This window comes from Manis javanica, chromosome 3, assembly GCF_040802235.1.
Source record: "Manis javanica isolate MJ-LG chromosome 3, MJ_LKY, whole genome shotgun sequence".
Taxonomy (NCBI): domain Eukaryota; kingdom Metazoa; phylum Chordata; class Mammalia; order Pholidota; family Manidae; genus Manis; species Manis javanica.
Window position 1 is genome coordinate 28,217,302 of NC_133158.1, and position 23,993 is coordinate 28,241,294.

Genomic DNA, 23,993 nt, shown 5'->3' on the forward strand with positions numbered 1-23,993 from the left:
CGTGGCTATTGTAAACAGTGCAACAATAAGCATAGGGGTGCATATGTCTTTTCAAATCAGAGATTTTGTTTTCTTTGGATAAATTGCTAGAGGTGGAACTACTGGGTTGTATTTCTATTTTTAGTTTAGAAATAATAAATTTTAAATACATTATCCTTTTAAAAAAGGAAAAAAGATACCTCCATATTGGTTTGCCAGTTGCAGTAACAAATAACATCACAATTTCTGTTTGGAGTCTTCTGCATATTTTCTAACTATTTTGTAAAAATTGATCTTCTTTCTGTGTGCATGTTTGATAGAAAGCTTAGATTTATCAATCTATATTTGTTCAAAGTTGATCAAAAACACTTTTTATTATTTTTACTTCAAGAAGTTTTCTTTTTTACACAAGAAACAATAGATATATATGTGAGAAAACTCTTGAAGATAAGTGTAAGGTTAGCCAAAATTCATGAAATTCCTATTTCATCATAAGTTCCATAAATTGCTTTAAGACCCATGTCTTTATTTTGGGGGGATTGATTTTTCAAATGTCTCCATATGTTTCTTTATCTTTACAATCACCTTACTATACTATATCATTGATTATTGCAAACATACTGTTTAAATGCAAGAATATGCAACCCTGTACAAGTTGTAGGCATGAACTATGCCTGAGGTAAGCTTGAATGCTCCCTGACTGTTAAGAACTATACTCTTGAAATGAGCATGTATAACTGAATATGCATGTGTCAAAGGCTGACTGTGTAACGTGGGATTCTCTGAGTTCATGTACGTGTTGACATAATGTTCAAGGATAAGCTATAGAAACAGTACCAATTCGAAGCTTATATATATATTACTATAACTCAATAGTAATTGAAGCAATTGTTTAGCAGTTAGATGAGGGATCAGTAAACTTTGACCTTCGGCCAAATTTGTCCAGCTGCCTAATTTTATATAAGGTGTTTTTTTTGAAATGACCATAATTTTACCTATTGTCTAGGGAAGTTGTTTGCCTTCATGCTACAACAGAGTTGAGTGGCTTTGACAGAGACCTTGTGGCTTGCGAAGTCTAAAGTAATTTACTATCTGACCCTTTACAAAAAAAGTTTGTTGACTCTTGACTTAGATCAATAAAATATTTTTGAGAAAAGAGTATTTTTTACCTGCCATTGTTTAGAATTGCTTCCATATAGTTGCAATAAAAAGTAGATGACTTCTAGTTGCTTTTTTCTTAAATTCCCTGCAGACAATGCACCTCTTATTGCCTGACCATTTCTGCCACCCTCATGTCGGGTATGCCTTTAATTCATCCTACAATGTTATTGTGTGAGTTTATTGAATGAAGATCATACAAGAGGACCAAAGAGGGTCTAACACACAGTAAAACCTTCCACGATTATTAGTGTGTTTTCCTTTCCAGGTGCGCAAAACTGTAAATTACAAGGGAATGTGTTCCAAAACGTATGGGTAGTGGAAGAACTGGCTGTAGAATGTTGTGTGGACACAGTGTGATTATACTCACAACCTCCATGTGAGCTTCTATATCCAAGAGGGCCAGGCTACATTGAATGTGTATTCTAGAGCCTGCTGAAACTTCAGATGCTTCTACTTTGCAGACACATTTTGCCTTTTTTGATCACTTTGTGGTGTCATCGCCCCATTTATAAGACAGTAGTAAGTTTGATCTGACAGGAAAAGAGCATTCTTGACTCTTTACACATGCCCACCCTTCTAGTTTTCATCTTTCTTATGGAATTTTCTTCTTCCCATTTATCTCTTAGAGCAATGCCTGAAGCCTAAGGTTAATTTTAGTGTGGACACAGCTTTTGAAGCCTAAGTTCATATGGCATCTTTACCAGGTCACATGGGTTGAATCCATGCTATGTACAAATATAGCAAATCACTTTAGATGTGGATGATCACGTGCATTCCTTTAGCTCACAACATTGTCAAAAAGATAGCAACCCTGATATGATCTTAATCTCTGATTAAAGTATTTGAATGAGATAAAACATGTGCCTTCCCCTCTAGGGAAGGAAATTTGCCAGAGTTAGTTTAATGCTCAGAGCTCACATAATCACAAAGGTGACTGCTTGGTTCAACCTACATTAAAACCCATATTCATTGTTACAAAATTACGTGTGTTTTCTTAATATTTTGCATTAAACATTTAACATCTGGTTGATTAGACTGTATTTTGTGTAATCACATTTCAAGATGTAATTTGGCAGTAGGTGGGCTAATTGCTAAACCTCAGGTTGATGTCATTGCTGACTTATTGTACTCTCGGTAGATAACATGTGATGTCTACAAAATATTTGTCCTATCACATTCTTTCCTTATGGGTGTTGCTTTGATGCTATCCTGGAACTCAGTGCACGAGAAGCAATTGATTTGCATGCCCAGCTGTGTCAAAAGCATCAGTTTTATTTTTACGCATGGAACATAGCCTTCGTGTTAACTTTTATTTCATTTACTCAACTTCAATAACATTTTGAATATGCAAAGACAAAGGTGAAAATGATGCCTTACCCTCTCTTATTCTTTCTGTGTGTGTGTGTATGACTCAAAACATAAAGCCTTAAAACTCAGTTATGTTTTATTTAATCATTCATGTCTGTTTTTAGGATTTGAGTATATCTGCATGCATCTCTCTTCCTCTCTTCTTTCAAGGCTTGCAAATGGTTGATCAAATTTATATTGAGGTCATGAAAGGTGTGGTTTTATTTATTGTTCTTTTGAATACTCTGTGTTTAAGAATGAAAAACTTTCATTTCTATTACCAACTCACAATAAAAATGAATACCACAAAAGACAAATACATTTGTAAATATGATGAGAAAAAAATGTCCTATTGCTTTAACACAACAGCATCTTCTTAACTTCAGCCTGATCAGGTGTAGTTTTGGGTAAATTACTAGGGAGATGGTCATAGAAGAATCTGTTTCCTGACTCTGGGCAGAGGGTTCGCACCCCTTCTAGATGCAGCGTAGCTGGTATTGTGGAAGGAGGTGATTAAGGTTGATTTTCAGAACAACTGTCAGTAAGCCCTTATCTCATATGCAAATAATACACTAACCTGCCTGGAGAGATTTACTGCAATAAATTCTTCAAACTCTAAAGTAACCTAAAAATTCAGGAAGTATTGAAATCCCAAACTTGGTTACTATTTTGTGGCTTAACTTCTTGTGGGAATTCTCTAAAGAAAACAGGAAGGTAGTGAGCAAGACTTCTCCAAGGTCAGACCAGTAAATTGGAAGATAAGGGACTCTAAATCTACTTCAAATGTCTTGTCTTATCCAAGACCCTTGGAAAACTCAATGAACTCTTTGCTTTTTACTGTTAACAGTTCAATCAATCTCCTGAGACTTGGGAAGCATTTATACAGAGCCACCTGCATTGGTAATATAATGAAGAGTGTGATGGTAACCAGCATCTTCATTTACTTTTTATGCTTAAAGAAGAGTCAAGTAGCAGAAAGCCTTAAATGCTATGCTGAGGAAGGGAAATAATTTTTTCTGGGCATTGTGGAAAATGGTGAGGGTGACACATTTCTAAAAACATTAAATGTGGATTCAGTTTGTTTCCACTTCTTTGGTTTGGGACACATACACTGATAAGTAGCAAGAATTATTTAACAATGATAAATACTCCAATTCTTTAAAAATAGCTTTTACTGATATGTGTACTATTTTAAGTCGTAGGAGAATAATAATTTGCTGCAGTACTGATATATATTAGCAGGCACACTAAGGGGAAGCAAGCTACAGGAAAAGTTGCTGAAAAACAGTATGATTCCTAAAGTTCAATATAATTTATCTTTTAGTATGCAGAAGTCACTATTTCAATGATAGCCATCATGTTATGTTATTCTAATTTTGATATCCAACTGCTATCCAAATTGATGTTAATTGTATGGAGGTAATACTTTATGTTTCCGCAAAGTTGAATTCTATTTCTTTAAACATTTCATCAACCATACTGACTGAGCAAGCCTGGAAATCTGAGTACCAATTATTGACAGGATGAAAAGCTCAATCATTTTTTTCTCTAAGGATATGCAAACAGAGACATATTTGTCTGTTTGGAGGGGTTAACATATCTGGCACTGATTCATTAAAGGAAAAAATACTTTTATAAAAGTTGACAAAAATGTTCACTATTCAGAAGAGTTTGATAGCCTAGGAGGTCACAGGGGTTCTAAGCATTCCATTTACTTTGTTTTATTGATGCACTGAGAAAAGTGTGTTGGAGGAGAGGGAAGGAGCAGGAGGTGGGGATCCTATCATCAGAATTCCTGAGAGCTGGTAGGGAAATAACTCTGGACTGGTGAGGTGTTCTCAGTTTTTGCCCTGTATTGTCTTTAACTACATAACATTGGCCAAATCAACTTAATTTCCAAGTTCCTGTCACCTCACCTATAAAACAGAGCATACCACTGCCTCTCTCCACCTCTTGTAGTATCTTGAGGTATTCAAATAAGAATGTGGGAATTAAAAATGCTTGGGACCATTAAAAGGAGTCATTATGGGAGAAAGACATTGCTTTAGTGATAGGACCAACAAAGAAGGACATAAATCATTTATTAATTTATTCAGGAGAAATAAGAGTATGAAAATTATTTTTTTTAATTGCTTTAGTATAGTACTGTAAGAAATGCACACACAGATTCCCGGACAATTCATAAAGGTAACAGCACATCTTTTGATGCACTGCCCCAGAATTACAATGAAATCATTTTTGTTTTTATATATATATATATATATATATATATATATATATATATATATATATATATATATGCCTGCTGTAAACTCCCATTCAATTCTAGTTCTCCAGATGGATTCCTATGGAGACATCATATCCTATTATCCCAATTATCTGGATTTAAAAAAAAAATCATAAAATAGGCCTGTTCCATTTGCCCTGCACACATCTGAGTTAGAACTGACTAAATGCAAACAGTGGTTTGGAAATATCAGTCGTGTTTTAGACTCTTGAGTTGACCTCCTTTCTATTGTCCAGGGATGCATACGGGGACATACTTACTGAGTTGCTGCTGGGAGACAACTGACAATTGATTCTCACTGCTGAGGATGCTCAAGCCACAGGGAAAACCAGTGACTGTAAAAAATCAGCCAATTTCTTAGTTCTTTTTCAGGGAGAGAAACAGCTTGCCTTCCAAAGGCTTCCTGAATCAGAACACTTTCTTGATTAACCCACTCACGACCTGCCAAGATACCAGCTGTAGAGAAAAACTTGATGTTCCGTGTTGGGATTGGGGTTGCAAGCTAAACACAGAGCATTCACAGAGGCCATCACAGATTTGAAAGAGAATTAAAAAGAAAAGTTGTCTTATTAGTCTCTATCCCCATGTGAATGTGTAAGTTGTCTTTTGTTTTGATTTCTAAATCTCCAGCAACTAAGAGTGCTTAGATACCGCAGGTGCTTAGTAAATATTGTTTTGAGCAGAATGAATGAATGTATGGACCTAAAAATGGCAAAGTAGCTCGCAGTGTAACATCACCAGCTGCAAGAGTTTCAAATCAGGAAGCTTGTCAAGTATCACCTCTGTTGCTAAGTTGTTCACTTCCCCTTTCTAGATCATTTTCACTGTCTTTAAAATGGGAGGGTGGTACTCTGTGTTATTTCACTTCTTAGATACTAAGATCAAGTTAACCAGAATACACATGGCTTTGTTCAAGATTGCTTAAGGCTTCAGTGACTCCCAAAGTGTGATGTAAATTATTCTCAGGCAAAATGATGCCACCGCAACTCCTGAGCATGTTTGACTGAGACTTGCTGGCCAAGATTTCTGGCTGAAAGGTGTGATGGATTAGCTTCTTTGAGCGTGCACAGGCAGTGCACAGGGTCTGCTCTCAAGGGTCCCTGGTGGCAGTGCATACGCAGAAAGTTTCTCACCCGAGCCCTACTTCCTTGTTGTTTGTCTTACAAAGTCTTGTGCAATCCATCCAAAACCCACCAGTCTAATTACCTCATTTTATTATATTTTGCTGCCAGTAAGCTCCTCTCCATGGTTCCCCAAATGCTATTTATATTTTGGCTGCTGAGCATTTTTGGGGGGTGTTCATCTGTCCTTGCTTCCTGCCTGGCTCCTCTCCTTCCTCTCCCTTCTCAATCCAGAAAGGGACACGGACATGAGAGTTAGTGACTAAGGAAAATCAAGACTCTGGCCTCCTAATTCCCAAGCTGCTCGCAAATGTGCCTCCATCACCAAAATCTTGGCCCACCTCTCTTCCAGCCCTGGGAACTGTTTCCAGTTTCCATGTGACCACACGCTCTCCTCCCCTCCGTCTCCATCTGCTGCTTGGCTGTCCTGTCCATAAATCCATGCAGATGCCCATCAGCTCCTTCCCAGCTCGCCTACTGCAGTGCTGATTCCTGGTCTCTCTTCGGCTTTGTACATTACCTTAAAATTCTTTCACTCTCAGGAATTTTCTCCCCACTTCTATAACTCGGCTAGACATTCTTTGAAGACAAGGGAAAAGTAGGAATGTGTTCAGTTTCAGATAAGGTACTGGAGTGCTGGTGGGATAAATGAAAAGGTGGTTTCCTCCTGTATCAGCAAGTCCATAGGGAAGTGGTTGCTGGTACTGTTTCTTCCGCTTAGTGATACATGATGTCAGGGTCTCCAGTTCTTTCCGTCTTTCTATTTTACCATTTTTCATGTGTTTGTTTCCATCATTTTGTGGTGGCCCAGTGGTACTGTGAGAACAATAAGAGATCCAGACATAATATCCTCCCGGCTGAAGTAAGAGAGGTGCCTCTCTCAATCTCCAAAAGGACATGTGTTTCCGTCACTGAACCCAGACAATCCCTGCCTGTTTCGTGGGTAGGCTGGCCAATCCTGCTTTGAAAAGAGGCTGGATGATGGGGGAACAGCTGTGTGCAGTGACCAGTCATTGCTTGGGGCTGGCCCCCTTACAAAAAACCAGGACTCTGTTAGCAAAGGGAGAAGGGAAGTGGAGCGTTGGACAGTCTTACCCAGAATGACCTTTCCTTCCATTTTGATCTCTTTCTTCCCTCCATTAAGTATCCTTCTACTGACCCCCTGCACAGATGTGAAACAACCCACCTGAGACGGGATTTCCTTCATAAAGCCTTTGGTGATCCTCTAGTGTTATGTATTTTGCTTGTACAGCATTTGTCCTACTCTGCTCTTAATTTGTGCAGTCTATGAGGACAAGAGGGCTATCTTTTCATTTATCATGAAGATGAAGATTAAAATCCTAATACTTAACTGCTATTAAATTTGTGATTTGGTAGTTAGAACACCTGACAGACAGAACTTAGTGACTGCTGATCCTTCTATGTTTAATATCACCACTGTAAAATTGTCTGGATCTCAGTTTCCTCATTTATAATGGAGAATTCCATGACATTATTCCTAAGGCTCCTTCTGCTATTTTAATATATTATTCCTTTAAAAAAAAATTCTAAAGAACCTTCCACATAATAGAATCTCAATAAATATTTGCTAAATTTAATTGGCATATCTAATAGGCCGAATCATCAGTAGAACAGAATTCTGTGTAAGCAATGGCAGAATTGAGGTGCAAACTTGAAATAAGTTCCTATTGCTTCTACTTATTAGATGGAAAAAAATCATCATTTGAAAGAGAACAGTATTTTTCATGGAAATCGTGGTCGGTGGTCTGACTCCAAAGGTTCTTCTTGCCATTACAGATGGCCAGCTACCACACGCAGACAAAAAACTGAGCAATGGTCAGCTCCAAATCGAGAAGCAGATTGATTTCTGGGACTTTGAATTTCTTTCCATTTCCCAGACTGAGACAGTAGGCTTTCTTAGTCAAAGCTGACACATCATGAATGGGGTTGTTCTGTCTGTGACGTGCCTCTTCAGTTGCAATGCTCATGAAGATACTGTCCAATTTTCCCTGCACGTTTGCTCCCCACAGAAATGTGAAATAATTTGGCAGTTGTGATGCCAACCAGCACAAAGCCCCTTTACTTTTTTCACATGCAAACGAAATGCCCTTCAAAAGTTGGATTCTTAAGCTCTTGATGTTGAACCAATTGTTTTCTCAATATAGGTCGTTCATGCACTCTGGTCACTATTAACATCAGAAGTGTCAGAGCAGGCAGGCTGAATCCACTTTAGGGACTAAGCTGCAACACAAGCCATAGGCAAAAAATTTGCATTCTCTAGAGGAGCAGCTTGCAGTGAAACTGTGCTTTGCTTGGGAGAATGTAGTGTGTTAAGTTATCACCATTACTGAGATATAAACTAAGCTATCCAAACATCAGTGTGTGTGCATGTGTGTAGACCACTTCATTCCTTGCTGGAAGACAGTGAGACTTACATTATCTTCTCACACTAACACCTTTCTGGCATGGCATGCTTGGTCTGGATGGAATGCTTGATTTGAAGTCCTCTATGTACAATGCACACACATTTTCAAGCCTGCTGCATTCCCTTATGGATCTGAGGCAAAGGAAGTGAGAGTCTTTCCAGCAGGTAGCACTCAAGACTGCTGAGAGCAGAAGACCAAAACAGCATATTTATGTCTCATCCTCTGCTTCCCAGTCTTCTTTCTTTTTTACATTTTGGCTTTATGCACGTTCTCATTCCCATTACCATGTTAACAGCCAATTCCTCTCTTCTGTTGAGTTGTTTGATTTTGCACACCTATGGGCAGTTCTCTCTCTGAGCGGGGCAAGCTTCGCAGTTCTGCAATCCCAAGACTCTGCACACTGACTCCCCCAAGGTGTATTGGGTGAGCCCTACCTCCGCCAGTGCAGACGGCCCCTCCACTCTTCACGTTGCCAAATGGAATTTGCTCCAATTTGCTTAATCACTCAGCTGTAATTGAATCCTGATGGGAAGCTGGGTCTCCATCCAGAATTATTCCCCTTCTCCTGCTGAGAAGGAGGTAAAGTAGCCATTTCTCCTCCTGAGCAGCCCCAGGACAGTTAGCAGATGGTTTCAGTTCTCCATACTCTGTGATGTTTCCCAGACTAGGAGGAATTCTGGCACTGAGACTGCAGTTGCCATTACACACGGACATTTCTCCTGTAGATCTTTCTCTGCATCACTGTAAACCTTAGAACAAAGTGTAGTGATCCCTCCCTGCCTTCCTTCCCTCTGTCTCACCATCCTGAGAGCTCTCTAAAAAAGCTGGGCCAGAATACATGTGCACGAATTCGTACTTCTGCCTGAGCTGGCTGCAACCAGTTTGGAACACCCAAGAGCTGATTGCTCATAGCCTTCTCCCTGGCCATCTGCAGAGGTAGTGCCCGGAGCATCATATCAAAGTGTGGTGTCCAGACCAGCTGCATTAGATCACCTGGGAATTTGTCAGAATTATGGATTCGCAGGCCTCACCCAGACCCATGGATGAGAATCTTTTGAGGTAGATACAGAAATAGGTGTTTTAACAAGTCCTCTAAGTAAAATAATGCATGAGAACCTCTGACGTCAAACTGTTTTTAAAAATCCATGTTCCTGGGCCTGCTCCACTACTTACTAAATAAGAATTCATTAGAGGTAAGACCTGGACAGGTAGGTAGGTAGACAGGTATGTCAGACAGACAAACAGGTAGATGTATACATAGATGTTAAATTTTTACTTTGAAAAAAATTTTAGATTTATAGGAGAGGTGCGAAGATAGAATTTGCTTATACCCTTCTCCCAGTTACCCCAAATGTTAATACCTTAAATAACCAGTGTGCTTTTATGAAAATGGAGGAATTAACAATTGGAAAATTCCAATAACTTCATGTTTTATTCAGCTTTTACCAGTTTTTACACACATGTCCTTTTTCTGTCTTAGGATCCCATCCAGTTTTCAGTTTTGTTGTTTTAATTTCATGACATGGGCACTTTTGAAGAGCACAAGTAAGGTAGTATGTAGAATGTTCCTCGATTTAGGTTTTTGTATTTTCTTGTGATTGGATGAAGGCAGTGCATTTGAGGGAAGAATGAAACACAAACGGGATGTCCTTGTCATCATATCCTATCAGGGGACATAGGAAATCAATATGACTTACCAGAACTGATGTTAACTTAGTGATCCTGTGAAAGTAGCATCTGCCAGGTTTCTCCACTGTTGAGTTACTCTTTTTTCTTTTTCATAGTGTTTAGAAGCATATCACTAAGTCTAGCCTGCATTCAAGGGCTGGGGAATAAATCTCTATCCCTTTGAAGGAAGAGATATCAAAGAAGTTGTAGGCATATTAAAATTGCCAGAGTAACCCGTAAGTATTTGGGGGAGATACTTTTAAGCTGCATCAGAGTTCAGTGTCCCCTGGGAGTTTCCCACACTAGTTTGGGCGTTCATCCGTGGATCTGATATGCAGCATTTTTACTACACTTCTTGTAGTGCTGTTCCATTCCCTTCATTCCTTCTGCTTTTATTGTTTGGCATTGTTTTGTGAAGGAGTTTGATTCCTTCATTCTTACTTATTGATTTAGTCATTCATTTTTATTAGTATAGACTCATAAGTGTATATTATATAATCATTTAATACCATTTTATTTTTAATTTTGTTGGGCATATTGTTCTCACTTTGTTCATTGGATGCCTTTTTGGGTGGCCCCTGTGTCCTTTTGACATGCCCCCCATACTGTTTTTTTGCTTACTTCCTAACACATCTTGTAGTGCCCTCCCAGCCTTAGAATGAGCTTTTCTCCAGAGACCTGGCTCTCTTTGTTGAAAGACAGTATCTCAAAGTCCAGACCTGGGCACTACGTGTGCTGGCTCTTGGGGTGCGGGAGGCGGGCAGTCATTGCTTCTAGCTTCTCTCAGTGGATAGTACTAGGAAGGATGTGCAGGTACACCAACCCACGTACGCAAGCATCTCCCACTCTCTCAAACATGAGTGACACTATTGCTGACTCTTCCTAGTACCTCTGGGTTCATTCTAGCCTTGCTTTCTTGCTTATGTATAAATTAAAATTCTTTCCCTAACATAAGAAAACCTGACTTCTGTTTCACAATTTATTTACTGTTTTTGTTCAACTTAAGTATGGGAAGCAGTTCCAGAGTTGCTAGCTCGTATCCTGTGAAGAGTTTACAAATCAGAGTGCCATTTTGCAGAATTCTTTTTGAGTTTCCAGTCAAAACATTATTTTTACAGTTTACCCAGGTCTCCTTTTCTGCTCATCTCCCTCTCTAAAATTTCCTGGGATATTTGTAATGCAGTTAGATTCATTTGTCACAGTCTGCATTCTGGTCTAGGATGCCATGATACCCTAGTTGATATTTTTCTTACCTTGTGAAAATTCCAATTATTGTAGTGGCTTGTTCTTAAGGTTTTTCACAAATGTATGGAGTTAGGTATCCACCAGCACAGTGCCATATGGGACATTTCCATCACCCCCAAATTCCCTCTGAGGTCCCTTTGTAGTCAATCCCTCCTCCCTCTCCCAACCCATGGCATCCATTGATCTATTTTCTACCCCTAGGGTTTTGCTTTTTCTAGAATGTCATATGAATAGAATTATATAATGTATCATCTTTGGGGTTAGCCTCTTTCACTTAGCAAAATGTATTTAAGATTCACTCATGTTCTTCCACAAATCAGCAGTCACTGAGCAGTATGCTGTTGTATGGACGTGCCACAGTTTATCTGTTCACTGGACAGATGTCTTAGCTGTCTCGTTTTAGTGTTTATGGGTAAAGTCACTGTAAAGATTTGTGCGCACATTTGTGTAACATGAGTTTTCAACTCACTTCAATAAATATCTCGGATTGAAACTGCTGCTTGATTTGTTAACTCTGTATTTAACATTTTGGGAATGTCAGGCCGTTTTCCCAAGTGTCTGTACCCTGTGCATTCCCAGGGAATGAGCAGTCCTGCTCTCTGTCTTCTCCAAGCATTGGTATTGTTAGTTTTTAAAGCTATTTTAATACATTTAAAGTGATACAGCATTGTGGCTTTAGCATTTCCCTAATAACTGATGTTGAACATCTTTTCATGTGCTTATTTGCCATTTCTATATCTCTTTTGTAAGTATCTATTCAGATGCTTTGCCCATCTTGAGTTTTCTTTTATTAATTGCCGAGTTTGAGTTTTTTTATATATTCTGAATATACAATATTTATTAGGCATTTGATTTTCTTCCAGTCTCTGGCTTGTGCTTTCACGTCTCTTAATATTATCTTCTGTAGAAAGAAATTAAAATTTCCATAAAATTTGAAGCATCATTTTTTTTTTTCTTTATGGATTGTACTTTTGATGTCATATCCCAAAACTAATTGTCAAACCTAAGGTCCTATAGTCTTCCTTTTGTTTCCTTCTAAAAATTTTCTAGTTTGACATTTTACACTTAGGTCTAGCAACCATTTAGAGTTAATTTTTGTACACAGTATGACATATGTGCCAAGATTCATTATTTCTGCATATGGCTATCCAGTTGTTTCAGCATCATTTGTTGAGATTATCCTTTCTCTGTTGATTTCCTATGCACTTTTGCAATCAATTGCCGATATTTGTTTCAGTCTATTTCTGTACTTCTTTTCTGTCCCTTTGCTATAAATGTCTGTCCTTTCCCCAATCCCACATTATCTTGATTACTGTAGCTCGATAGTCAGTCTTGAACTTAGGTAGTGTGAGTTCTCCAAGTTAATTCTTCTTTTTCAGAGTTATTTAGACTCTTCTAGTTACTTTGCCTTTCTGTATTGGTAGAATTATGTTTTGGTATATGCCAAAAAAATGCTTGCTGAGATTTTATTTGACATGGCTTTGAATCTATAGATAAAATTGGGTAGGATATTTATTTAAATGCTTTAAAAATGTTCTTTCAGCCATGTATTATAGTTTTCAGACCATAGATATTATACTATATATATTTTGTTAGAATGGTGCATAAGCACCACATTTTTGGTGGTATTATTAATAGCACTGCTTTTAATTTAAAATTCCAGATGTTCATTGCTTATCTATAGGTACATGATTGACTTTTGTGTTTTGAGTTTATAACCTACAGCTGTGCCTAACTCACTTTTCAGTTCTAGGAGCTTTTTGGTAATATTAGGGGGGTGGGGGGAGATTTCTACATAGATAATCTTATCATCTGCAAATACAGATGATATTATTTTTCATTTGCAAACCATATGCCTTTTGCTCCTTTTCTTTCCTCAATCCTCTGATAAGGGCATCCATCCAGTACAAGGCTAAATAGAGTTATGGGAGGGTTAAAGTGCCTTATCATTTCTTACTATTAAGTATGATGCTTGTTGTAGATGCCTATTATTAGGCTAAGGAAGTTCTCTTTTAATCCTAGTTTATAGTTTTCATCATGAATGTATTTTGAATTTATTAAATGCTTTTCTGCATGTATTGAGATGATCATATGTTTTTTTTTATTTAGCCTGATAATATGTAAATTACAACAATTGACTTCAAATAATGGATCAATATTGCATTCCTTGGATACACTCTGCTTGACATGATGTATTGTCATTTTTTATATATTGCTGGATTTGTTAGGATTTTTTTAGGATTTTTACAAGTATGTTCATCAGTGATAATTTATATTTGATTTTCTTTTTTGTGATATTGTCATCTGATTTGGGCATTTGAGTAACACTGACCTTATGAAATGAGTTATTTTCTCTCCTCTTCTATTTCCTGGAAGTAATTATGCAGATTGTTTTATTTTTTCCTTAATTATTTGGTTTTTTGTTTTTTAAACTGTGTATTTAGAATCTTTAATATATATAGGACTTTAAAGATTATTCTCTATTTAGTTTTGGTAGTTTGTATCTTTCAAGACATGTGTCTGTTTCATTTAAGTTGCTAAATTTATTGGCATAAAGTGGTTTATAATATTCCCTTATTACTTTTTAAAGTCTTGATGGGTCTGTAAGGTTAGCCCCTTCATTCCTGACCTGGTCCTTGGTGACTTCTTTCTTTTTGATCAGGTGTGACTCAAGATTTATCAATTTTGCTGATCTTTTCAAAGAAGCAGCTTTTGATTTCATTGATATTTTTCTTTTTTATTTCAGTTCCATTGATTTTTGCTTAACTTTTATCATGTTTTTGTTTTTGTTTTGCTTTTGAGGGGATTAGCCAACTCTTCTTTCTCTTCTTCCTTAAGATAGAAGCTTAGGTTGCTGATTTTGGATGTTTCCTCTTTTCTGACATCGCTTTTAATGTTGTTTGTTCCTCTCAACACAGCTTTAGCTGTAATCTATGCATTTTGATATAATGTACTTTCATTTAATCAGAAATATTTTTAAATTTCTCTTGACACTTCCTCTTTGAATCACGGGTTCTTTAGACTGTGTTGATTAATTTCTAAGGATTTGAAGATTTTCCTGTTAACTGTCAGTTCCTGATTTCTAGTTTGATTCACATATGGTGTAGGATTTCTGTACTTTTAAATTTAGGGTTTTTTTTTTTTCCTTTTATAGCCCTGAATACGGTCTAGTTTAATAAATGTTCCAATTGTACTTGAAAAGAATGTGGGCTCCTCTGTTGTCCTGTGAATTGTTGTATAAATGTCACTTAGGTCTAGTAGGTTGAGTGTTTTGGGCCCTCTGCATTTTGAAGAAGGGCCATTGGTGAGTCCATGCACCCTGAAGTCTGAGAGCCACTTCTAGGGAGCTGACACTGATTCAGACGAAAAACAATGGAGGTTCAGTTTTTGATGACAGTTTATTTTATTCCCTGTGGAAGCATAATAGCATCCACTCTGTTGTCCATGCTCTTCATGAGAGCTGATAAAGGTATCTCCCATGCACATTGCAACTAGAACAAGGTTTCCTTTGGTTTCTGCCCACAGGATGGCCATTGAGGTCTTTCCTGCAAATGTCCTCACTACCCCTTTCACCTAAACACTTTCCTTAAGGTGTGTTTTATAAAACACTAGATCCAGGAGCTACTACTAAGCAAGAGGTGGGGGAGTGGAGATTGTGTCAGTTGTTTAGTGAACTGTTGCATGTTTTCTTCTTAAAATTCATGATGTTAGTTCATATGATAGCTCTGATGATTCAGCAGTAAGCAATTTATTTATCTCATCCCCCTTCTTCTAATAAAAATACATACTACTAACTTCCTCATAAGGCTTTTAAGATGCATTAACATACATAAAACATGTATTTGTGGGTTGGGCACATAGCATGTGGTTAATAAAAGTTTGTTACTGTGATTTCTGGTAGTTAGTGTTCTTGTTTTATTCATTTTTAAATTTATTCCATTGGCTTTTGAGCTTTAAAAGTTGGAATGGGTAGAAAGAGGGGAAAAATCCTGGGAATGCAAACACCAGAAAAGTCACAGAAATTAACCTGTTCCAGTTCTTTTTTTATTGTAGTTTTTTGGTTGTAGTTTTCCTGTAGTACATTTGCATTCATTTTAAAGATTTCTCCCTGCCAGTTTTCCAGCCTGAACCTACCTCCCCCGAATTCATATCTTTGGTATTCTTGGGCATAATCAGCCATTTACAAGTGTATTACAAAGGAAATGAGGCCGCATACTACCATGGAAGGTGCACCAAGTATGAGCAACAGCTCAGGGCTCTGCAGAATAAGCTTTCCTCATTCAGGAAGGAAAGGCTGTGCACTCAGAATTAAAAGTCTCCTCATCCCCAGCAACTTTCCCTGGTTCCTTTGGTATCTCTGAGGGAACTTTATTGACACTCTGCTTTCTTTTCTTAAACAGGTGGGCTCTGCATTGCACAGTCTGTGAGAATCCCCCAGGAGCGCAAAGACAGGACCATTGACTTTGATAGAATTATCAAACAGCTCCTGGACACCCCCAACTCCAGGGCCGTCGTGATTTTTGCCAACGATGAGGATATAAAGTAAGGATGGCTGGTGAAATTTGTTAATATGCATGTTGTGACTTTAGGAGACAGAAAGATCAGAATGCTGACAGTGAAAGGGGAAAGGAGAGCACAAAAGCAAATCTGTAATTACATAGTGGCAAAGACGTACATGCTTTTTACGCCATGCACGTAGTTACAGTGAACCATGGAAGCAGCGGCATGTTGCTGTCATCTATTTACCCCCATTAGCAAAATAAATGTATTCAATTACTTGTAAAAAGAGAAAACCACTAGACCTTTCAAAGGTTCTTTTATTAAAAATATCCAAATGTAACAGACTTTTATCCAAAGAAAGGTTCCTTGTAATGTAAAAGAAAAATGTCTTATAATTCTGCAATAGTACTACTGCTTCAGACTCAGTATGTTCAAAACCAGTCTTGTTGTACCTCTCCATTCTCCAATCCACTTTTTTCTTCTCTTTATGTCAGTCCTCCTTCGAGTCAAAAATCTGACTGTAATCATGACTTCCCTTTTCAACTTGTTCCATGCATTCTAGGCCAAGCCATGTGGAGCTGACCATTGAAATGTTTCTAGGACATAAATATACCACGCTTTATTTTCTCACGAGCACCTTGGTCCAGAATCTTAATTTATCTTTTTAGAATAAACAGTAGTTACAACTGCTTAAAAAATTGAAAAACTCTTAAAAAGCCCAAGTTAAAAAAAACATACAAAGTTCCCTTCATCCTGCCCCTTAGCTTACAAGTTCCAAGTTCTCCCCTCCAGATGCAATGACTAATGACCAGTTTCTTATGTATTCCCTCTGGAGACAGTCTGCATATTAACAGTGGCAGCATACTCTGTGCACATCGTGTTGTACTCCCTGCTGGACTTTAGCTATTCTATCCTGGAAGGTCTCTGAATGTCACTACCTACAGATCTATTCAGTCTTAATAGCTAGGCTGAATTATATTTAATATGTGTGCTCTGATTTATCTAAAAGATCCCTTATTGATTAACATTTAAGTTTGATTACAGACTTTTGCAGTTATAAATAATGCTACACAAAACTTCCTTTTCCACAAATCTATATGCAAATGTATGAATATGCAAATATATAATATTCATATACACATACAATATGTGAATATATAATATTAATGTAATGCAATATATAGAATGGCAAATGTATTATTTTGTATGTTTATCTCATGAGTATTTATAACATAAATTCCTAGAAGTTTCCAGGAAAAGAATGTGCCCTTTCTTAAAAAAAAAAAAAAAACAATTGAATATTGTCTTGCAAAAAGGTTGTTGCAGTTTACACCTCCACTGATGTGTAAGAACTCTGTAGGCTTTAAATCTTTCTTTGTCTTATAGTTCAAAATAACATATGATTTAATCTAAAGGTAAATATATTTAACAAAGAATAAAGCCCAAGGACCAGGCCACTATCGCAGCCTGCTTGAGTTACTGCGCTGTCTTCACCAGCCTCTCTCTTGAGTATCTCCTCTTCATGTGTACCCCACTCTCCGCCTCTGAGTCCATCTGTCTTCCCAGTAATCGTCTCTGGTCATGGGTGACAGGACTGTAAAATGGAAAGCATATTAAACCTGAAGATGGGATACCTGAGGGTTTTCTGCTTCTTCAACAACCACTGTCACCTTGAGCAAGTCCCCCTGCCCCGTCCTGCTTCCTAGGATAAGCCCCACTTCTCTCATCAGTAAGATGAAAATCCTTTTGAGCTCTTTTGTGGTGATATCGCCTCGTCCTGCCTTTCTAGTCTTACTTCATTCCATGCTGCCTCCCATCCTGTGGACTGCAGGCACAGGGGCCGTGCGTGGCCTAGGTCTTCGTAGGGATCCTTCCATCTACCTGCGATGCTCTCCCTTCCCCACTTCATCATTCCAGGGCCGTCTCCATTGTTACTGCCGAGGGAGGATTTCTCTGAACAAAGCAGCTTTGGCAAATTCTTCATAGTGTATGTCACTGATGTCATTTTACATCATGTGATCATTTAATTTGTGTCTGGATTCCTCCTAGGCCGTGAGCACCATTAGGACAGAGGTGACTCCTCGTGTGACTTCCCTTAGTGTCCCCAGCCCCCATAACAATACTCAGTACCCAGTGAATGCTCACTGAGCGGCATCGAACAAATGAATGAAATCGCCAGTCTAATAATGTGCACTGTTTAATAACTTAAGCACAGCCTTCTCTACCTGAACTCCATGATGCTTTAAATTGTGGCCCTCTCTGAACATGTGGGCCTCATGTCCACTCACCCTGTTCTATACTCAAACTGGAGGTCTCTGGTCCTCCACCAGGTCCTGATTGCTCATCCCTCATGGCCTCTGCTCATGGTGTTTCTTCTTTTTCTCTACCTGTTGAAATGATCTGTTCTTCAAGGTCTACTTCAAACACGTCCCTCTCCATGAACCTCTTTCTGGTCACCCCTTAAATGTATTGTTTCTTTCCTTACAAAATACTGGTTATGTTGCTCTTAGGGCATTTTTCTTCCCAAACTTTGTGTGTTAAAAGAAGTTCTTTTCATTATATTACTCATGCTTTTCTGTCCAGTTTTTTTTTCAATTCTACTTTCTTAATTTTAATTATACATATTTTTACACATTTTCTAAGTATGAAATATACTGATAAGGTATGGCTTAAATGTATTTATTTTGAAATACATTGTACATGGCACATAAGAGATTTACTGTAAATACCTATGGTGAGTAATTGGTTATAATAATACTCTTGACTGGCAGTTGTGTGAGATTTTAATTTGGGACGTAAGAATGTGTATGATCCACTCTGTGACAACACTCACTATTTTTGCCCTGGGGTTTGTTTGTGTGTTGATTACTATTGTATACTGCAGTGCATAGGATTGAGAGTAATAGTTCTTAAGCACAGTAATAAAAGTTAAACTCATATGTTTCTTCCAAAACATGATCTTAAACCCATTGATACCTGAAGAAAACTGATATCCCACAATGCTGTTATTTCTTTTTTTCAGAAGATTTACACTAGACGGGAAATTTTGAGATTTCTTAGAACATCCACTTCAAATACTTGCTCAGAAAGTCAGAGAGTAGCAATAATATTACATTAATATCTAGATTTTTAAAGCTAAGATAAATGCTATTTCAGTCATGAACACTGATAATTTGGATTTCAGACAGGAATGGATTATTTTTCTGAAACAATTTATTCTGATTATAAAAGTAGTATATCACTATTGTTAAGTTCATTGGAAAAGGTGGAAAAGTTTTTTTGTTGTTGCTGTTCAATAAAAGGAACCCTAAACTTTACTTTGCCCCAATTAACTAGAAAAAATAAAGGTTAGAGAGAATAATCACAAACAATGATTTTAAGTAATCTCTTATAAAATTTACAACCTCAACACTCAGAGATAACCATTAATAAAATTTTGGTTTATCGTTTGCTGTCATTTTTTTCTAAACATGTGTACACTGTCCCCAACAGAATCAGGACTACATAGAATTTATATCTAACTTTTTGCAATTTACAGTTTTGCAATTTTTCAGTTTTCATACCATATGTATTTTTGAATGGCTTAATCTTATATATCTTAATAAATAAATCCAGGTTCACGTAAGTATAGCAAAGTAAATATCTACTTTCTGTGTTTATGTCAGTTTGTCTTTCTTTCCTGATTTTACTTGACTCCCATCAACTTTTTCATTCTCTTCAACCTCGTCAGCACGTTAACCATGAATTGCATATTGTCCTTATTTATATATATATATATATATACAGGCAATTTTTAGCTAGCTTTCATTATTGAAGAGTTCAGTAATCTTTTGCACTTTCTTCTTTAACAGTTCCTGATGGAAATCAAGCTAAGTACATTCTCAACTGCTCTCTAAGTCATCCTTTGGATACGCTATCACTTGCTTAACCAGGTCCCTGTTGCTCTGCATTGAGGTAGTCTCCAGTAACGAACAAACATTTTTATAACAGCACATTTGATTGTTTGGATAGATTAGGGGAAGTGGTATCTCTAGGTCAGGAGAACAAATTGATTGTGTTTCATTCTTGGGAAGATAATAAATGCACATATTAATAACATAGGACTAAAGCACTTTTAGTGCAAAACACTCGTCTCCTATCTCATCCCTTCCATCCTCTCTGGCTCTGTTCTCTGTGAGCAGGTATTTTCATTCTCTAAGCTAACCTTCCACTAATTCTGGCACTATGCACATGACACATATCCTTATCAGTCACCGTGTCAAGCATCTTTCCTCTCGTCTTATCTGCATAATGTGCCTTTACTTCAATTTTGGAATTATTAATTTTGAATATTTTCTATTAATTCCTCTTAAGTTAGGTAGAGTTTGGCTCACTTATATCTCCCCTGTGCCCCTAGGATGGTTCTTTCAGATTTTCATTTAATAAAAATAAGTGTTTACATTATTGTGATTGTGTAAATATTGTGTACTATAGCATCAAGTGTTTTCCTATGATATGATTTTTTTGGGTAAAACTTTTTGTTCTTCTAGCCATTAATATGATAATTGCTTTACTTACATAGCTATAGTTAATATTTTTATCAGTAGTGTCATAAATCTATCACTTTTTCCCATATGTTCATATGTAAGATATTCTGTGAGTTCCGTTTTTTTTCCTGGGCATTTTGCTCCTGAAATATCCATCTCTCTGTTTCATTCTGGACTCATCTGTATCATATTAATTTTTTTTTCTTTTTCATCTTTATTCAAGGTTTATTTCCTGGTTTTGCTGGAACCTGCCCTCCAATAACCTTCTTATAAATGGTAAATTAAGGAAAACTTTTTTGTGTGTTTCATGCCTAAAAATGTTTTTATTCTGCTTCCATACACCATACATGGGAGTGTAAGGCATGACCTCATATTTATTTTTAAGTACATCAGACCTAACATATAAATGATTTATAGCCAATAACTCTGGTGACTAACGAGTTATGGGACTTACAACTTGCAGGGAGTCTAAGGTTCTAATTTTAGATAGGAAGTCTATAAGATCTATTAGACATACATTCTAATTCTGTTTCGTACTCGGATTCTTTGTATGTTGAATATTAGAATTCTAAATTATAAAATTATTTTTCCCCAGAATTTCGGAGGCATTGCTCTATCATCCATTATCTTTTATATGTGTGCTTGCTTTTGTGTTTTCATTTTAGGGAATATATTTTTTTCTCCTGAGAGGCTGGTGATATTTTGATTTCAGTTTCTCTGCATGTGTCCTGATCTTCCCTGGAAAGCTTTTAGGATATTCTTATTTTTCCCAGAAATATTACATTTGGTGTCTTGTTGTCTGTTATTTCAGTAACTGAACCTTTTTTATTTGGAAACTCATATTTTCAATATATTGTCTTTTTCTCCATTAAAAAAATTTTAAAAATATTTCACTCTTATTTTCTCTGTACATTTTTTCTGGAACTGCATTAGTTGGTTATAAGTCTTCCTGAATTCATACTTAAAATCATTTACCTTTTCTTGAGTAGGTTCTTTCTACATTTTGTTTTTGTTTTGCTGTGTGGATAGTTTTCTTTCTTCTTTATCTCTTCTAATACATTTCATATTTTTAATAACTAAGAGCTCTTATGGTTTCTATTTTTGTGTTATCTTGTTCTTAATTGCAGATATATGAAAATTCTCCTTTAAATGTAAAATTTTTCTTTTTCACACATTTTCTCTGCTCCACTCCACATGAGTTTTCTTCTCCTTGTTATTTAGTTTATTTTTTACATTAGAGATTTTCTACAATTAGGGGAAATTTCTGGCAGTTCCCATTTGAATAAGACACTAAAGAGTGCTATGTATATAGGCAGGGCTTGTCAACCGATAGGGCTTTAAGTGGCCTGGTCAGGCATCCAGTTAGCTAATCTCTTGAGGATCTTTCTACGTGTGTGTGTGTGTATATATATATATATAATTTTTTTCTGGGATGGTTCAGATTTTTCCAGAAAAATTTGTCTTTTATTAAGGGTGACATTTCCTTTTTTCCAGGTTTCTGCACACAACAATATAAATGTCCTAGAGGATTTTGCAATTCTAATTCTTAGTGGTACCTGTGAACTTACCCTCCTTCCTCTTATGCTGAACTTGCCATCTCTCATGCACAACCTTCTGGTGTTTGGGTGTTCACAGTATTAGAACTTATTCCTTAATTTTTTGTTAGAAAATTACCATTCAGTTAATTGCTTGGCAGAAAAAGAATACCTGGGGTTTTGCCATTTGTACACAGTCTTTGAACTGGCCCTCCATTCTTTAGCCATGTGCTTATGTGGTACCTGGGGCCTAGACATCCCAAAACACAAGCATCACACCTCTCCTGCAGGAGTTTTAGTTGTACTTTTGCTGTTCTACAAATGCAGTTACCTCTTAACCACCCCTTCTTCTTTCAGAAAAATATTGTAGTAACTTTTTCATGAATAACTAGTTTCCCTTTTATTCCTTTTATTTGCCTTTGTTGCCTCGTTACTTATATACTCTTTTCATTTATAGATATGGGTTGTAATTTTTCAACTTTATAGTGAGTTCTGTTCATTTTAATAATTGATTTAAGACTCTTAACTTAGATTGATATATTGCTTTCCAGAAATTACATACACTCCCCTCAATGAGTTAGAATGGTTATTTTTCCAGCCCCATGTGAAAACTCACAAAACAACCCACAACAGTTTGGCCAGTATGAGAAGTGAATTTCAGATGTTGTCCTGATTTACTAATGCCCTTTCTCTAATGTATATGAATATGTGTTCCAGCTAATCAATCACTTACAGTACTCCTTTTATCATTTGACTTTTCATCATTCTCGCCTATTTTCCTCCAACTGTTTAAATCATTTTTTCTAATTGGTTTATAAAACCTCTTTATATATTAAGGACATATATCCTCTGCCATACTTCGTCACTATTACTTACTTTTTAAGAACTAGTAGCTTGCTTTCCTTTGGTTTCATTCCTAATATGTACATGTTTTGTGGCTGCTCTTGATCATTAATATACTTTTTCATGTTCCTTTCCACAGGCAGATCCTTGCAGCAGCCAAAAGAGCTGACCAAGTGGGCCATTTTCTTTGGGTGGGATCCGACAGCTGGGGATCCAAAGGAAACCCTCTGCACCAGCATGAAGATATTGCAGAAGGAGCTATCACCATTCAGCCCAAGCGAGCAACTGTAGAAGGTAAGGGTTTGTCAGCTGCATGACATACTACCAGAGTGGTTGACCCTATATAGGGTGGCTAAAGCGTATGTCTCTTTGACGGTTTGGTGTTTTTACACAGCTTATACAGAATAATTTCAAACCCATAGCCATGAAACACAAGTAAGTCTACATATCTGGTCTGTTCTGTTACTTGATATTCCTTTTGAAGAGATCATGCATTTTCATAATTGTATCACAATTACCATATTTTTTTCTTCATGCCACAGGAGCTTTTTAAGACGTTAGGACAATAACATGAAAAAACCCAACTGTGTGTAAGCAAGCTGCATTTTCTAGAGCATGTCTTCCTTTGTAATTTATCCATTCCATCCATAGCTACATACTTTCAGGGGTCCTTTCCCCCAGTACCTCTTGGGGCATCTTCCAGCCCAGGAGTACACAGCACACCCGCTCCCTCAGGCATCACCTTGTCGTCCTGGTCTCTTCTTTTCTCTCTCTTTCTCTTGCCTTCTTAAATTGCTGCCCCTTTCTTATCTGTTGCCTTCCTTACTGCTACAAAGATTCTCTGAGAGGCAGAAAGAGGAGAGGGCGTGTATTGGCGTCCTTCTGATCTAACAAAAGTTCCTAATTACAATTTACATTCTCCTTTAATTTGAAAAGAGAAGTTATATCTAAAAGAAGACACTGTAAAGAAAAGGTACTCCCCCACTGGTACTCTGCTTTGTGTTCTTTTTCTGATGGACCAGGTCTCCAAAGATTCCCTAAAACATTGACACATTAAAAAAAAAATCCCTCTCGCTCAAAAAGAGATCAAATATTTGCATTTCTTTCTATTCTGTCTCCTCTCCCTTATAATTAATTTTTCTCCCCCAGAAGGCTGCCAGGTCTTTGCAGGCCTTTTTAAACAACACAGGTTGTGGTTCTGACAGTGGTGCTGTTCTGTGTTATCAGGGGAAGATAAAGATCCCATGAGCCACCCATATATTCACTGGGAGGCTTTGAATTAATTTCATTCCCCAGTACATGCGGACTGCCTATCTCACAACACAGACCAATGCATTTGCAGATGGGTTGCAAGA

The 23,993-nt window shown here is 37.2% G+C and overlaps 1 protein-coding gene across 4 annotated transcripts in view; it reads left to right on the forward strand.

Annotated features, from left to right (window-relative positions):
• The window catches only part of GRM7 (glutamate metabotropic receptor 7), a 933,157-nt gene that overhangs the window by 477,756 nt on the left and 431,408 nt on the right, over window positions 1-23,993 (forward strand). For all 4 annotated transcript variants that reach the window (XM_037019391.2, XM_037019392.2, XM_073230966.1 and 1 more), the window contains exons 3-4: window positions 15,635-15,776; window positions 22,778-22,932. In XM_037019391.2, the coding sequence (XP_036875286.1) occupies window positions 15,635-15,776; window positions 22,778-22,932 (297 nt within the window). The remainder of the gene's footprint in view (window positions 1-15,634; window positions 15,777-22,777; window positions 22,933-23,993) is intronic.